We start from the raw sequence: 15,278 nt of genomic DNA on the forward strand, positions 1-15,278 counted from the left end.
GATCCTAAACGTTGCCCTACGGAAAACACCTGAGAGGTGGGCCTGCACCTTAGCTTCAGGGGCAGCCGTGGCTCATTTTTCCGGGTCCCAGGAGGTAGGCAGAGGCCAGCATGCCCAGGCATATGCCCACACCCAACAGCCCGACAACAAGGCGCCCTGGGCTTGTTTTGAAGCCCACATTGGAGGTTTAGAAATCTGTCATTTTTCTCCTTCAGTGCCACAGAAACTGAGTGTGAGGAGAGGCGCTCAGGACTGAAGGAACAGCACCTAGGAGGAGCACGTGCAGAAGGACCGTGTCAGTCCAGGGAGAGGTGGCTCACTGACGGCCAAGTGGGAAGATGAGTGCAGAGACTGGCAGGAATAAAGTGGGGACTGTCAGGCCGAGATCCTTCTCAGAAAAAGACCCAGCAGCTGTGGTGAGGCTGTGGCACTGGGGACCAGAGGCCCAGGCACCCAGGGGTGTCTGCAGGAGCTTGCAGCTGCACCCAAGCACAGAGCTTGGGCAAGTAAGTGCAGGAGCCCCAGAAAGGTAGTCCACATGGTGTCCCCATGTCATCTGTGGGGTCGCTGCAAGCCCAGGAGTGAGGCCTCAGAACCCACCTCCCCACCCGCGACAGGCTTGGTTCCAGCTGTGGCAGCTCTAAGCCCAGGGAGGTGGGAGGAAGGAGCATGGGCCCCCCATCAAGGCAGTGCGCCCGCTCCACTCCCAGCCCCATTCCTGATCCTCAGGCCCAGAGGGGCCCTAGAGATGCTGGTACCACACAGCTGGTGCATCTGGGAGGTGCACGGGGACTTGACTCCTGTCCTGCCCCCTGTAGGAGTCAGAAGATCCGGGAGACAGGTGGTGCCATCCCTGCCCTGTGTGGCCTGGACAGGAGTCAGTGGGCAGACACCCAGATCAGGGCTGAGAGCAGGGCCTGGGGAAAACTCCTGCCTTGTCCAACAGTGTGGCACCACTGAAACAGAGTGGGCGAGGGGACTGTCCTTAGCTGACAGCCGCACTCAGCACTTAGGCTCTGACCAGGAGGGCTGCCACCCAGGGAGTGGGAGCCCAGCTGCAGGGCAGGGCCAAGGCCAAGCCCCTTGAGGTGGCAAAGGGCTTCCAGGCAGGTCATAGGTCGAGGGGACCCGACCTGACCACAGAAGTTTCAGCAGAGTGAAGACTGCATCAGGCTTGCTGCGCATGTCAGAAAACCCCACATCGGACAGTTTATTTCTTCGCCAAGTCCAAAGTCCAAAGAAGGCAGTCCAAGCTTTCTGTTACAGTCAAGGTCTCAGGCAGCCAGACTCCATTTGCCTACTCCATCCAGGTGCAGGCCTCCCTCAAGGTCACGTCTCAGGGTCCAAGGTACCCCTGAAGCTTCCAGATGGAATCATCAAGAAGCAGGGGGAGGAAATGGAGGGCACAGCTCCAGGGTGTCACACGCTCCTGTGTCCATGTCCAGCACATAGGCACAGGGCTGCACCAGGTGCAGAGAGCTGGGACATTTAGTCTTTAATTCAGGCAGGCACCCTAGGTAGAACCTGGATACCAAGACGAATTGCAATCTCTGGCACAATTGCTGTAGGCAGGCTGGCACCAAGAAATGGTCCCCACCATGTGCCTTTGCTGTCCACATGAGCTAGGGAAGCCCTCTCACCCAGAAACTCCATGGATCCCCACAAAACAAAAGACATACCCATACCCCAGTGTCTGCCTGCATCCCTCACAGGGTGCTCTTTGATTATAAGGACTCAGCAAACTGGACAGTTTTCTTGCTGGGCAAATTCCAATCCCACATCTTTTATCCAGGACTCCACGGCAAGCCAAGGCTACCTGAGTTGCAGTGATCCCTGGGCCTGGTCTCCCAAAGCAGGACACCGACCAAGGCAGATGGTGGAGCCAGCCAAGGCCAGCACCTGGAGAGGCCAAACAGGCCCAATGGCATCACAGGCTGTCTGGGGGCAGCCAAGCACCCGTGCAGAGGTGGCTGAACCTGCCTGGCCTGGACCCCAGCAGTGTAGCTTGAACTCGGTCCATTCCTTGAACACATGCAGGCAGCAATGTCCCAGGCCCCAGGGCAGTCAGACCTGACACCCACAGGGCCAGAGCTTGGGGATGAGGGGAGAAGGGTTCAAAAGGCTAGCCTGGACCTAGACTGCCAGCCAGGGCAGTGGATTCCTGCTGCCCCGTCTGTGTGACAGCCCTGACAGTGCTGTTGACCTCACCTCTGGGGACTAATGTGGCATTTCTGGAGGAAGCTGCCAGGCCCTCTGGGCTCCCCACTCCCACAAAGACATGAAAGTGAGGGCTGCCCGTGCCATCCAGCCCCTGCTGGCTGCGCTGGGGGCCAGAGCCTCACTGCAGACAGGGACATTCCTGGGGATACAGACAGGGCTCTACCTAAGCCAAACCCCACCCACTCCTACATTGAGAAAATAACCCCATAGGGATTCTGAGAGGTACCCCAACACTAAAGTCAGGTCCCCACCCCACAGCTGAGGCCAGCAGGCCGAGTATGCAGCATCCCACCCTCCAGACGCAAGGACTCCTACACTGAACCCTAGCTAAGATCAGACTCTGAGCCCCCAAAGTTCAAGCTCCTGAAGCTTCTGTCCCTTCCCCAAGGGAGGGCAGACACCAAGGGGGCCCTGCATCAGAGAAGGCTCAGGGCCAGTGGGCCTGGAGGCTGACCAACAAGGGGCACCAAGGTGGAGGCCCCAGCCCCCACAGGGCCCCAGGAGAGAGCCAGGAGGCAGAGCAGCCCTGAGCCCTGGAGCCCATTCATACCCACTGGCCTGGCTTCAAGCAGGCAGGAGAAGGGGCTGAAGCTGGGGAGTCAGGCCCGAGGAGGAGGGGCCCTGCCTGCTTTCCTCAATATATGGGGCTGACTGGGCACCACTCCTGGGGCCCAGCCCACACCCCACAGACGTGTCCAAAGTCAGAGCAGCTCCAAGTTGACTGGCTGTGGATGGCACAGGGACAGCTCAGCCTCCAGCTCCCCTGCTCTGCACCTAGCTCTGACAGGGCCCCACTCCAACCCTGTAGCAGCTCAGGGGTCACTATCCTCAGCTTCCTTAGGGCAGAGATGGGCATGGGGTTCTGGGCATGGAAACCAGTACAGGCTCGCAAGCCCACCGCTCAGCAGCCCCTGGCCCTACCACCCTTCCAGAGAGCAGCCTGCACCTCCTGGGAGAGGTGCTCCCAGTGAGGGGCCTCAGGACCTGACCACCCCCTCAACTCTGGAGACATGAATTCGGAGCTGGGGAGCCTCACCACAAACCCGGGCCCTCACTGGCTGGTCCTTTCAGACCCTGCCGGGCTTCCCAGGACCACCAGTGCCTCCTCCTGGGCTCCCACTCCCTGAGCTCTGAGCAGCTGCAGGCATCCACCACCACAGGCAGGAAACGGCCTTGGCAACCCACCTCTTCTAATGCCTCCCCCAAGGTCATGGAGCTATTATCACCTCCCTGACCTCATCCAAACCCCTCCTCCAACCAGCTGAGTCACCCGTGTCTGCGGTGCAGAGACTGTTAACAAATGGGTTCAAGTGCTTCCTTGGTGTGGTTTACAGGGAGACACACCTGGCCCATTGTGAACTCCAGCACAATATCCCTGACCCTCTCTGGTGTCCCGGGTCACCAGCCTCCAAGGGCAGGTACAGCAGAGGCCACCAGACCCATAGAGGACGAAGGCGGAGGGAACATTCTACCTTGCAGGTATGCTCTCAAAGTGGGAGCAATCCCACACTGCCAACAGGTGGCCCTCAGCCCTGGGAGGAAAGGGAAGGGGGCTCAGGACACTCCCCAGACCTGGCAGGATGCCTGTGGTGTAGACCTCCAGGCCAGAGGCCCGCTGCTGAATACCCTGTCCATTGGAGCCCCTCCCAACCCTCTCCATCTGACCTGGGCCAAAGACCTCCTGAGGTCTCCGAGCACCCCAGCTCCCTGTCCTCAGTCCCCAAGGATTCTGTATGGTGCCAATGAGAGCTGGGAGGGAGAGCCAGGACTCCTTATTTTATGTTTCTTCTGAACATTCTGTTGATCCTCAAAATGGCAAAAGCCAAGACGTTCAGATTAGTAAAGTTTTAACATCTGGTAACATACTTGATAACAAAAATCAGTAATATTTAGAAACAAATACAATTAAGTTTCTAAGTGAATAAATCATCCTTTTAGGTTTAATATAAAATGTGTTAAAATTCATGCCAGATTATATTACTTTAGAGCATTACAAAAAAAAAAGAGGGGGCTGTCAGGCCAGCTGGTGGTATCCCCATTCTCTTGCCATGGTGGGCTCACGGGCCAGCTGCCTCCCCACCCTGGGCAAAGGCTCTGGGTTCAAGGCCTTTCAGGTATGCACTGATGCTTGGCCCAAAAAGTGTGGGGCTCCAAAGGGCTGCCATGGCCTCTTCCCAGACCTTCACCAAAGCAGCCCCATCCCTAATGCCAACCCTCACTGCTGCAGGCTCAGGGCTGCCCTTCTGTTCCACTTACCCTCTACGCAGGGCCAGGCAGATGTGACAGCGAGACAGAGAATTTAACTTGCTATGCCCTGCCCTAGTCAAGCCTAAATCCAAAGAGGGGACCCAAGCCCAGTCGGACGCTGTTGGCCAACCCCACCCCCAGGAACTGTGCTTGTGCCTCAGCAAAGGGGTCACAGGAGGCAGGCTGCTCCTCCCAAGCTGTCTTTTGTCCTAGACTCTTCAGACACCCCTCAGCCCAGGATGAGGTGTTAGGGACACACACAACTTCCTGGACGGAGCCACGGGGACTAGACAAAAGAAAAGGGGTCATTATCCACAGGCTGGGGAAACCACGTGGAGCAGAGGACAACGACTTGCAGACCCTGTCCCCAGTACTATCCATCCAACCCCGGTCACCAAGCTACATCCAGGACTCTGCCATAAATCATCTCCAAGTCAGTTCCTTCCTCCAGAATAGCGCTCTGGTCTGTTTCCTTCTCTTCCTTGCTACACGTACCTGTTCGGACGTCTAGGGCCGAGTGCACCATCCTTCCTCCCACTAACAGTCATGGAGTTTGCCAAGCACAGGCTGGGGTAGCTGGATGCATAGCAGCGAACAAACCCTAAAGCCCTGGCCCTCTCAGCGCTGGGTCTCACTCCGACAGGTAGGTACCCTGCCTGCGCCGTCCGTGCAAGTGATGAAGCCTCCGGAGGCGTTGTACCTTGCACACACCCTCCATGTCCTCCCTCACCGCTAAACTCCATCTTCCTAGGCCGGAGCCACCGCACCGGCCTGCCTTCGCTTCTTCCAACGAGCCTTAGCTCCTGTGCACCTACTGTTCTCGCTGCCAGCGCGCCCTTCCACTCAGCCTCAGGTGCAGGGTCAGCTCCTCGGAGCCGCCTCCCTTCCGCACCTTGTCTCCTCGCTGCCTTTGCTCCCGTTCTTTCATCCACACTGCCCCCTCGGCGTGCCAGCCCGGCCGAGTTCCGCCCGCGCAGAAGAGCGTCTACGCGGTCACCCCGCACACCACGCACGGTTTTTAACCTCACGGACCCATCTCCGCACCAGCCAGGCCCGCTAAGCCGCATCCGCCATGCAAGGCCCCGCGGCCGGCCGCCAGAGACTGCAGCTCCCGCGCAAATCCCGACCACACCAGCCGGTCACCCCGGTGTGGACGCAGCCGGGGAGGGAGCGCAGCGAAGGGACTGCGCCAGGTCCGCCGCGGGCCAGGGCACATCCGCGTGAGGAGGGTTAACTCCTCCGCTCTGGCCGGAGGGCTGCCTAGGCGGCGCGGCCCTCCCGGTACCATCAAGACGCCAACTTGCTGACCCTTGAAGCGCGCCGCCAGCCCGGGGTATCCCCGGGAGCCTCTTCCGGAAACGGAGGCTGGATAACAGCCCCATCGCGGGTTGCCACCAGCCCTTAGCCCTTTAACTCTCTCCTCCCTCGCACCCATTGGCTGAGGTGTTCTGCGTCATCGCTTCGCGCCGCACGGCGGAGCCTTCCCGCTCGCTAACCATGACGACAGAACGGCGCCGGTCTCAGCGGCTGTGGAGCGCGGGAGGAGGTCGTGGCGGCGGGAAGATGTAAGTTGGGGGAATCCGACCCCATCCAAGCTTCGGGGGCCACCCACTAGGCTTGGCAGGGTGCATCGTGGAACTTGCCCGTTGTCCAGCCCCGCGGTGGGGACTGCGACCTGGCAGCGCGGAGCGGAGTACGAGAAGAAAGAGTGTGGCCCGGAGCGGGCGGAGTGGGAGGTACCGAGGCCGCGGCCCGGAAGTGGTCGGGACGGCGGCGGGCGGAAGGGCACCGTAGTTTCCTCCGCTCTGCGGCGGGTCTAGGCACGCCTGCGGGTCTCGGGGCGGTGGGGACTCCCTCCGACCTCGGCGCCGTCCGTTGGCGGGAGACCCAGGCCCACAGCGCCGGGCCCTGCCGTCGAGTCGCTCGCAGCCCGGCCCCTGGACCCGGGAGTTGTGAGTGAACGCGGACGGGGGTGGCGAGGTCGCGTGTGGGGCCCGTGCCGGTGAATGCGGAGTTGCTTTGTGGGGTATCTGGAAGACCTACCGGCCTTCGTCTCGGGGCCATAAATTCAAATACTGGCTCCGCGAACGTTTCCCGGGCTCCTGTGTGCCATTCTCCGTGCTGGTCTCAGCGGATACGGCCCCTGATGTCATGGAGCTCAGGATTTGACGGGTTACTCCAGAAGGGAGGGTACGGGAAAGTTAAAAATCAATGAGGAGAGACGTGGTTTTCCCTCTTGTTATTTCGGATGAATTGTGCCTGAAATGTATGTTTAAGTGGGGAAGGTGCCCTGAAGGTTTGAGCTGAAACGCCATCTGCTCGAGATTTAACTAATTGTTCTCTCCTTTCTCCGGCTGTTGGACGCGCCACCTTTCCGGAGGATGGGGGAGGTAACCAAGGTCCTGTGCTGTTACCTGAACTTGTGTGAACAGAGAACCGAGCTCGATCTTTCCTTCCTAGCGCTCGGCAACACCCAGCAAAGCACTCGCTTAATCTGTGGTTCTTAATTTTTGTAATGGTTAAGGATAATAACGGGTGTTGCTTGTTTACACAAAGTACAATTGGGCGATTCTTTTGGTGGGGGGCGGGTCTCGGGGATCTGCACACTACATGAATGCTGTTCAGTAAGGTACTGCTGGTCACGTACAGCTGTTGAGCACTATGAAATATACCTATCCCAAATGGAGGTGTTTAAAAGATTCGGTATTGGGGGGGATGTAAATATGTTAGTAATGAATTTTTATGCCAATTATCTGTTGAAAAGATACTTGGAGTATAGTGTGTCTGCTACGTTTCTAAAAATGTATTTCACCTGTTAACATACTTCTTGTAATGTGGCTGCCAGGAAACCTTAGGTTGTGCATGTAGCTCGCACACCATTTCTCCTGGTCAGTGCTGCTCTTCGTGGTCCTGAGTGGGAGTGGGCCGGGGACCCCTGTTGAGCATTCATTGTATGTGACTTTGGACAACAGTTTACCTAGGAAAGGAGCCTCCAAACATGGAGAAAAATCCCTCGTAACATTAGCTAGAATTTATTGAGCCTTAACTAGGTGCCAAGTGTCTTTCATGTATTAATTTGGTTAATGTTCTTAATAACTGAAGTGTAGGCACTGTAAATGTCACCATAATGCTAACAGGAAATTGAGACTTAAAAGGGTTAAGTGATTTATTCAAGGTCACACAGCAGAGCCTCAAATCAAACCGAGACAGGCTGACTCCAAGCTACTGACCACTGAATTATACTCTGTCCAAGGACGATAACCTTATCCCCTAGTGCCTGCTTGTGTGTGTAGTACCTTAGAGGTGGACACCTTAGAGATTTTACAGCCCTGGAAAACAGTAGCAAGGGTGGGTGATACTCTGCTCTCTTCCACTCTCATTTGATTGTCCAAAGCCAGTCACACACTCTCGAGTCAGGATGTTTATTCAGCATTTTGGGCATCCCTACACATAATGAAAACAAGACCCCAATCGGTATGCTGTGTCCAGGTTACTTACAGGTGATCAAGGAAGGTGAGGCAAACATCCTGCTGTCTTTCCTTACAACTCAGGCAAGTTGTGGAAACTCACTGGAAATACTGAAGGCAGCAGTCCCCAGGAAACAAGGCATGAGTCGGTAGTTTGTTCCTGGCTGGTTTTTACTAGTAGACAGTTTATCACTGATTAAACATGTTTGCAGGCCAGGCACTCTGCTAAACCCTTCCATGCTGTATCTTGTCCATTTCCAGCATCTACCTTTTTTTCCTCTGACACTTAATTTTTGGAAAAAAAGTAAACATAGGAAAGTTCAATTGTACAGTGAATACCCACGTAATCACCTAGATTCTACAAGTCCCATTTCTGCCCTATTTGCTTGATCATATCTAGCCCCTCATCAATATTTTTTCTTGCATTTAGAAATTGTAGGCTTTCATATACATCCCCCATAACACTTTGATATTCATATTAAAGTTCAATGTTTGTAACAACTCTTTAACTGTTATTTTACTGCCTTTTAAATGTTCATATGGGACATTTTATCTGTTTGTGTTTAGGTATTAAATGTTTTGATGCTGGTACCAGTTAATTTTGAAATGGTTTTTGCTTCAAGTCATATCATATGTCTAGTGTATCCTGTGAGGGAATGACAGCAACGAATAGGAGAGCCACGCTCAGGTTTTCCTCTTATGCATCTGCAGTGAGCTGCTGTAGTATTTCTAAGGGGCTGTCGAGGGCTCATCATCAAACTTATGAGTGAAAGATGGGTCTTGTACCACCTGTAAATTTAACAGTGATGGACACCACCGCCGTTGCCTTAAGAAAAGACATGCGGAGGCGAAAGCTGCCTGTACATCCTGGGGCGGGGATCCTCCCTGAGGACCGGTGAAGGCCCGTGTGCTCCGGCTTTGTGGATGGTGTTTACTGTGTGCTTGCGTTCTCATGTGCTCAGCTTTTGACTGCAAAGTGGATTTGTTTTCTTGCCATTCGTTCACTCTATAAATCCTTTTATCTTGTTATTAGGCTGCACTTTGGCGTAAATTGCAATCGATTAGGGATCGTTTCTCAGACTCGAGTTAGAAGTGAGAGTTCAGATAAGTGAGGCCGCCATTGCTGCTTTGAACACCTCAGAAGGGGAGAATGGATTTATCAGGAGTGAAAAAGAAGAGCTTGCTAGGAGTCAAAGAAAATAATAAAAAGTCCAGCACTAGGTAATCCTCCTGTCAGATTTTTCTAGTGCTACTTTTGGGGGTGCTTGTTGCTAGGGACCCTCAGAAAGGGGAAGATTGGAAATGTCTTGCATTCTGCAGTGAAAGTGTCCTAAGCCACAGATCTTTTTGCCCTGGGGTCACCTGGGGTCTTGTAGCCTATGGATCCCCTCTTGGGGGTTGTGCTGCTTCAGGGTTTGGTTTGAGAGGCATGTGGTCTCACACTCTTCTCACCGTTCAGGGCTCCTTCTCCTACCAAACGCAAAGACCGTTCTGACGAGAAGTCCAAGGATCGCTCTAAAGATAAAGGAGCCACCAAGGAGTCAGGCGAGAAGGATCGTGGCAGAGATAAAACCCGGAAGAGGCGCAGCGCGTCCAGTGGGAGCAGCAGCACCAGGTGGGGCTGGGGGGAGTCATGTGGGGGCCTCCCTGCCACCGTCCTGCCCCCTTCGCTCCCCAGGAGCCCACCGAGTGCTCTGTCTTAAAGAAGGCACACCCTGAGGTTGCTAGGAGAGACTGTGACTTAGAGCAAACAGGTTTGGACTTTGCTCTGCTTATGTATAGATGGGTTTGGGGTTTTCTTTTCTAGAGAGGTTAAGGAAGGAAAGAGACATTTTGGGGTATTCTTTTGTCTTCAGTGCTCTTTATTTAGACTTGTTGGGTTGCCCTAGCCTAGAACTTGTTTTTCCTTCAATTGAAAACCACCCTGAGTCAGTCAGCACCACCTTGCAAGCAAGTAGTGTTCTGACTTGCCAGGCTCCTTCACTCAGGGCTTCTGTGTAGGTGGGAAGCAGCGTGTTCTTCCTTTGCCACCCCTGCACAGTGGGAATGCGGGTTTCTGTTCACCCCTTGGGCTTCGGCTTGCAGGAGGGGAGGCGGATATCTTTTCCTTTCTGGAGAAAGCAGTTTAAAATATGAGACAGCAATTTCCTCTTTGGGTGCACATGTAGGCTTGTCCATGCTGTGAGAAAATGCTGCTCCCAGCCACTGCTGCCTTTGCCCCCCTCTATCTCGTCCCTCAGGTCTCGGTCCAGCTCTACCTCCAGCTCAGGTTCGAGCACCAGCACGGGCTCCAGCAGCGGCTCCAGCTCCTCTTCGGCATCAAGCCGCTCAGGTAGTTCCAGCTCATCCCGCAGCTCCAGTTCCAGCAGCTCCTCCGGCTCTCCAAGCCCTTCCCGACGCAGACATGACAACAGGAGGCGTTCCCGCTCCAAGTGAGTTCCTCCAACCCCGCTCAGCCCTAAGCGGCTCGTCTGGGGGCCTCTGAATTAGCTGGGAACTTAGGTTTACAAGCTAGAGGCTGTAAAGTTCCCATAGCTACCATAAAACCAGACCAAAAAGGGAGTCTTTGAACAACAGGATTTCTGAGATGGGTAATATCCATGACTGACAGGTAGCCAGCACTTCCTTACAGAAAACTCATGCTAGCAGTTAACATTCCCACTAAAAAAAATTTGACTTGACAGAAAATGATTGCTTTTGTTTTGTTTCTTCAATCAGATCCAAACTACCCAAGAGAGATGAAAAGGAAAGGAAGAGGCGGAGCCCTTCGCCTAAACCCACCAAAGTGCACATTGGGAGGCTCACTAGGAATGTGACCAAGGTGAGGAATCCCAGAGCCACCCAGTGGACAGTGGGTGTGTCTCCTGAAATTTTTTTAAATGGAAAAACTGGAGAAGCAGTCCTCTGCCACAAGGTGAACTTAGAATGTTACCTTTCAGAGGACTGGCGTGATGGTGCATGGTTCATACAAGAGCACTGATTAACTTCTTCTAATGGGGTGCATTATAGTTGTGTGTTTAGGAGACTTCCCCTGAATGCCAAGGTTGTAGTCTGGCAAATTCTCTGAGACTTACACAAGTGATAGAAACTGACCCTTCTTTCCATGTAGGATCACATCATGGAGATATTCTCCACCTATGGGAAAATTAAAATGATTGATATGCCTGTAGAAAGGATGCACCCCCATCTGTCAAAAGGCTATGCATATGTAGAGTTTGAGAATCCAGATGAAGCCGAGAAGGCCCTAAAGCACATGGATGGAGGTGGGTGACCCTCCCAGACTCCTCTGACCTCCCTTTTCTGTCCCCTGTCCAGGACCAGCTACCTGCCACATATTAGGGACTTTAGGAGGCATCTCCAACCTGGCTGCACATCAGATTTCTCCCTGACTCTTTCAGGGTTCTAATTCTTTATCAGTGGATGTGTGTTTATCAAAAACATGTTTTATGGAACTTTTTAAAATCTGTTAAAAGCTCAGGGATCAAATAGAGGGTTTTTGTTTGTTTTATAAGAAATACGAATTTAATGAAGTATTTTGCTTTTACATGGGAATGTTTCCTTTAATCCTGCTTGAGATTATTTTGGCTTAAATTTCAGCATTTTTAGGATTACTTTTCTGAATTTACAAATATTACCCATTTCCTAAAAGTTTATATCTTAACTGTATGACACTTGTGGCCATTTTGTATTAGGCAAAATGGTTTTAATAACATTTGAACACCTGTGCATAGTTCCAGATGGCCAGCTTTCATTTTGTCTTCAAGTCTGTTTTAAGGAATGGGGAATTTCTCTCTGCCCTGGCTTGCTGCTGCTGTAGTAATCCAGGCAGCTGGCGCCAAGAGCTGGGGCTGCCAGGCCAAGTGGGGAGGAGAGTGGGAATACCTAGAACCTCAAGTCCCTGAGGCCCTGCTTGCTGTGCACTAGATAAGTAGCTTAACAGTTTGTTGGGTAATTGCCCTTAGGCCATGCTAGAGTGAGGATACTAGGATACTTTCTTTAATACCTAGCTAACTCTGTTTCAATCTGCTGGAACCCCTGTGGAGTGTTTAGGCGTTCATCATAAACTACAGTCCATCACTGCATGTGTCAGCTTTTGGCCTGTGAAGCACTCCTTCCTTTTAGAGACAGCCCATCTTGTGTATTTGACAGCTGGAGCACTTGCTAAAAGTTCAGGAGACTTGGGCATATCTGGGGTGTACATGATCATAAACATTCCACTTTTTAAGGTTCTGATAGGATTTTGTGGGTATCCTCATATTGTGCTGTGCGCCATCTAATGGAGCAAATCCACACTGTCTCCAGAAAGAAGGTGGAAGGACTTGGCCTGTACTGATGGCTGTCCAGAAGACGGATCTGTTGTAAACTCAGCACCCATGACACCCCTAATTTGGCGGATGCTGGCAGTGGGTGGGGGGCCGCCTTAGGCTGCCTTTACTTAAGTTTAGCCTTTTGAGTGTCTTCTGAACACAGATCCACATGCCTGGCTTAACCCCTTGGTGTCTTTGAAGTCCCTCGAAGGTTCAGGTAGGAGCTGATAAGGTAAAGGAGCCCTCTGACTCTGGTACATGGCTGAGTATGGCTCCCCGAACGGTCTCTGGACTGAGGTCGGGTGTGTGCTGCCCTGCAGGTTCCTCAGGCCTCCCTAAGCTGCTTCCCTTTGCTGATGTCATTCTGTCTCATTCACACACATGGTTTTTTATTCTGGCTGTATTAGGGGTCACCTTCCTGAGACATTTTTCTAAACTCTTAAGAAAAACTTGACATCTGAAACTCCTTTCAAATTGTCGCTGCACCCAGAAATTTCTTCTTCCTGAGCCCCATTTCTCAGGAGGTCATAGTTCATCCCAAACTCCCAGCTCCTCCACTCAATCTTTCGTCAGTTCTGGTGACCAGTGGCCCACTGATCATTGAGTTCTTACACTTCACCCCCACCTCGGTCCTGCCACAGCCCTAACAGGTGTCCCCACTCCTCTTTGTCCCCTTCCTGCTGCTTTACAAAAGGAAGCTCAGTGCTAATACCGCAGTCCCTTCAGTCCCTTCACTTAGTGGATTCCAGCACTTCCTCTGGGAGGCTGCCCCAGCACACCACAGAGGAGTCTCCATGGCGTTCCATGCCCCCATGGTTTTCTTGAGATGTCCAGTGATAGTAATCATGCAGTTACTTTTAGGATGAGCTCAGTTTGTCGTAGTTCCCCTGGGCCCGTCCATCTTGCTCATGTCCACATCTGGCATGGGGCTTGGCCTCGGGTAGGCACCTGTTAGATATTTAGTAACCTGATCCTTTCTTGAACAGGACAAATCGATGGCCAGGAGATCACTGCCACTGCTGTGCTGGCCCCCTGGCCTAGGCCGCCTCCCCGACGTTTCAGCCCTCCCAGGAGAATGCTGCCACCACCTCCCATGTGGCGCCGGTCACCCCCACGGATGAGGCGAAGGTGAGTCGATTGCGGTCTCACATGGGGACTGACTGGACCCAACCTGGGCTTTGAACACCATGGATGGTGACACTCCTAGGACCTTATGTGGTCACTGTGCCTTGTGATGGGGGTGGGGAAGCAGGGGTGGTGTGGTGCCTTTGGAGCTCCTGTGTGCTCCTGCTGGGGTGAGGAGCAGGCCTTATGGGTCGCACCAGTATTTCCAGGAGTTTGGATCCTGTTTGACCAGTGCAGGCCCCTCTCCCAGTGAAGAAGTAGGAAGGGTTAGGAGAGGAGGAGGTTTTGGTCAGAGGTGTAGGGAGGGGATGGTGCTAATGCCCTTGGCAGAGGCCAGCGTTTGGCTGTCCTCTGCTAATGGTGTTGAGCTGCACGCTCCCCACCCTCAGAAAATGGGGAGAGCCTGGGGCTGTGCCTTTGGACTTCGCAACATGCAGCCCCTTCCCTCTCAAGGCCTCCCTAGCAGTGCCCTGGAGGGAGCGCCGGCTCTGGGTACTCAGGCGTGAGGCTGTATGGGATCATTGCTGCAGGGGGCCGGCCTGACCCCTGCAGTCCATGATACCTGTGCATGTCTGATGTGGTCTCTCCTCTTCCCACAGGTCACGTTCCCCAAGGCGCAGGTCCCCGGTGCGCAGGCGATCTCGTTCCCCTGGCCGCCGCCGCCATCGGAGCCGGTCCAGTTCCAACTCCTCCCGATAAGCAGGGCCACGGAAGTTCTGCCCCCTGTAACTTATATCCCATCCAACTCAGTTTTGTCCCATTCCTAGCCAAGGGAGGGTGGGTAGGAAAGAAATCCTCACTCAGGGGCAGGCTTCAAGACAGCAGTTGAGGTGTTTCCTGTGCAGATGGAGTTCTGGCTGCAAAGATGTGTTGATTTGGGGGTACCTATAAAATCCCCCCCAGTTTTCTGGCTAGAAAGCTCCCAATCTCCAGTTGAGAGTCATTTCAGTGACAAAGCCAGCAGGGATGAGTAGGGCTCCGGGTGGCAGTGCAGCCCCAGCCCTGGAGTGCATTGTCATACCACAGGTGGCCTGGAGCCAGTTGGGTGGCTCAGTCGTGCCCTTGCTTACTGGCCTGGGGCCTCAGGAGTAGGCATGCTTTGGTGCAGCTGCCACGCCTGTCAGCCTGGCCCTGCTCCCCTGCTTGAGTCCTCTTCCAACCTTGAGGGCTAAACAACCTGTGTTAGTCGCCAGAAATGGTTGTTTTTAATGTCCTTGTGCACACACAGCACAGCCCATGTCCCCTTTCTCTCTGAAATTGGTGAGCAAGCTGAGGGCCAGGTCTGTAGTCATCACGGAGCTCCTGTTGCAGCTGTTACTCATGGTGGGCTTGTAGGTTCCCTTTGGCAGTATGTACATTGCATCTTGGGGTTTTATTGTACAGTCAGTACTATAAATTTTCTGTTTTGAGTTTTGTAACTTTGTAGCATTATATAATGCTGCGTTTGTACTTTGTTGTGTAGAGTGAAAGGGTTGTATTGAATAAACCTAGGATTAGAATGCAGATGGAGTGTTGGGTTGACTGCCTCCATCCTGTCCCCAAAGACAGCTTCAGCCATGAGGGAATTAAGAACATTCCTGTCTGTGAAGTGAATTTCAGATCCATTTCCAAAGTCACATCTCCAGAATTGTCCAGTCAACATCGGTTCAGTTCACTTAGGGTTGGCTGCTCCTGGGGGTGGACAAACGTGAGGTGGTTTTTGCTACATGCCCAACGTCGCACTTGGCCCCCCTCCTGTGTCTGGTGTGCAGATCACATGGTCAGACCAGACCATGGCTACTGGTGGGTGACCATCTCTGTTTCTTGGGTATCTTCTGTGTGTCTCCTGCAAGATTGAGCAAATAAAAGCATGTGGCCTCCCTTCCCCTCAGAGATGGCCCTGCAGTCACCCCAGTAGTTTGAGGACACCTGT

General features: G+C 53.4%; 1 protein-coding gene across 3 annotated transcripts; it reads left to right on the plus strand.

Moving 5' to 3' along the window:
• Positions 1–5,887: 5,887 nt before the first annotated feature.
• RNPS1 (RNA binding protein with serine rich domain 1) lies at positions 5,888–14,869 on the plus strand. 3 transcript variants are annotated; one of them, XM_017676051.3, is made up of 8 exons: positions 5,888–6,032; positions 8,968–9,155; positions 9,394–9,549; positions 10,175–10,366; positions 10,653–10,755; positions 11,044–11,197; positions 13,228–13,369; positions 13,966–14,869. In XM_017676051.3, exons 2-8 carry the CDS (start codon positions 9,085–9,087, stop codon positions 14,063–14,065), a joined length of 918 nt encoding a protein of 305 aa, XP_017531540.1. In that variant the 5' UTR covers positions 5,888–6,032; positions 8,968–9,084; the 3' UTR covers positions 14,066–14,869. The 3 variants fall into 3 exon arrangements, with proteins under 3 accessions (XP_017531540.1, XP_017531542.1, XP_017531541.1); XM_017676052.3 differs by lacking the exon at positions 5,888–6,032 and adding an exon at positions 6,241–6,419; XM_017676053.3 differs by lacking the exon at positions 8,968–9,155 and having other exon boundaries at positions 5,938–6,032.
• Positions 14,870–15,278: the final 409 nt, after the last annotated feature.

The sequence above is a fragment of the Manis javanica genome, chromosome 10 (assembly GCF_040802235.1).
Source record: "Manis javanica isolate MJ-LG chromosome 10, MJ_LKY, whole genome shotgun sequence".
Taxonomy (NCBI): Eukaryota; Metazoa; Chordata; class Mammalia; order Pholidota; family Manidae; genus Manis; species Manis javanica.

Excerpts from the sequence above, each read along its gene's own strand:
- RNPS1 (XM_017676051.3), top strand. The coding sequence starts at position 9,085 with ATGGATTTATCAGGAGTGAAAAAGAAGAGCTTGCTAGGAGTCAAAGAA. Across the intron at positions 10,367-10,652 it reads AGGAGGCGTTCCCGCTCCAA|ATCCAAACTACCCAAGAGAG; the intron begins GTGAGTTCCTCC and ends TTCTTCAATCAG. Across the intron at positions 10,756-11,043 it reads TCACTAGGAATGTGACCAAG|GATCACATCATGGAGATATT; the intron begins GTGAGGAATCCC and ends CTTTCCATGTAG.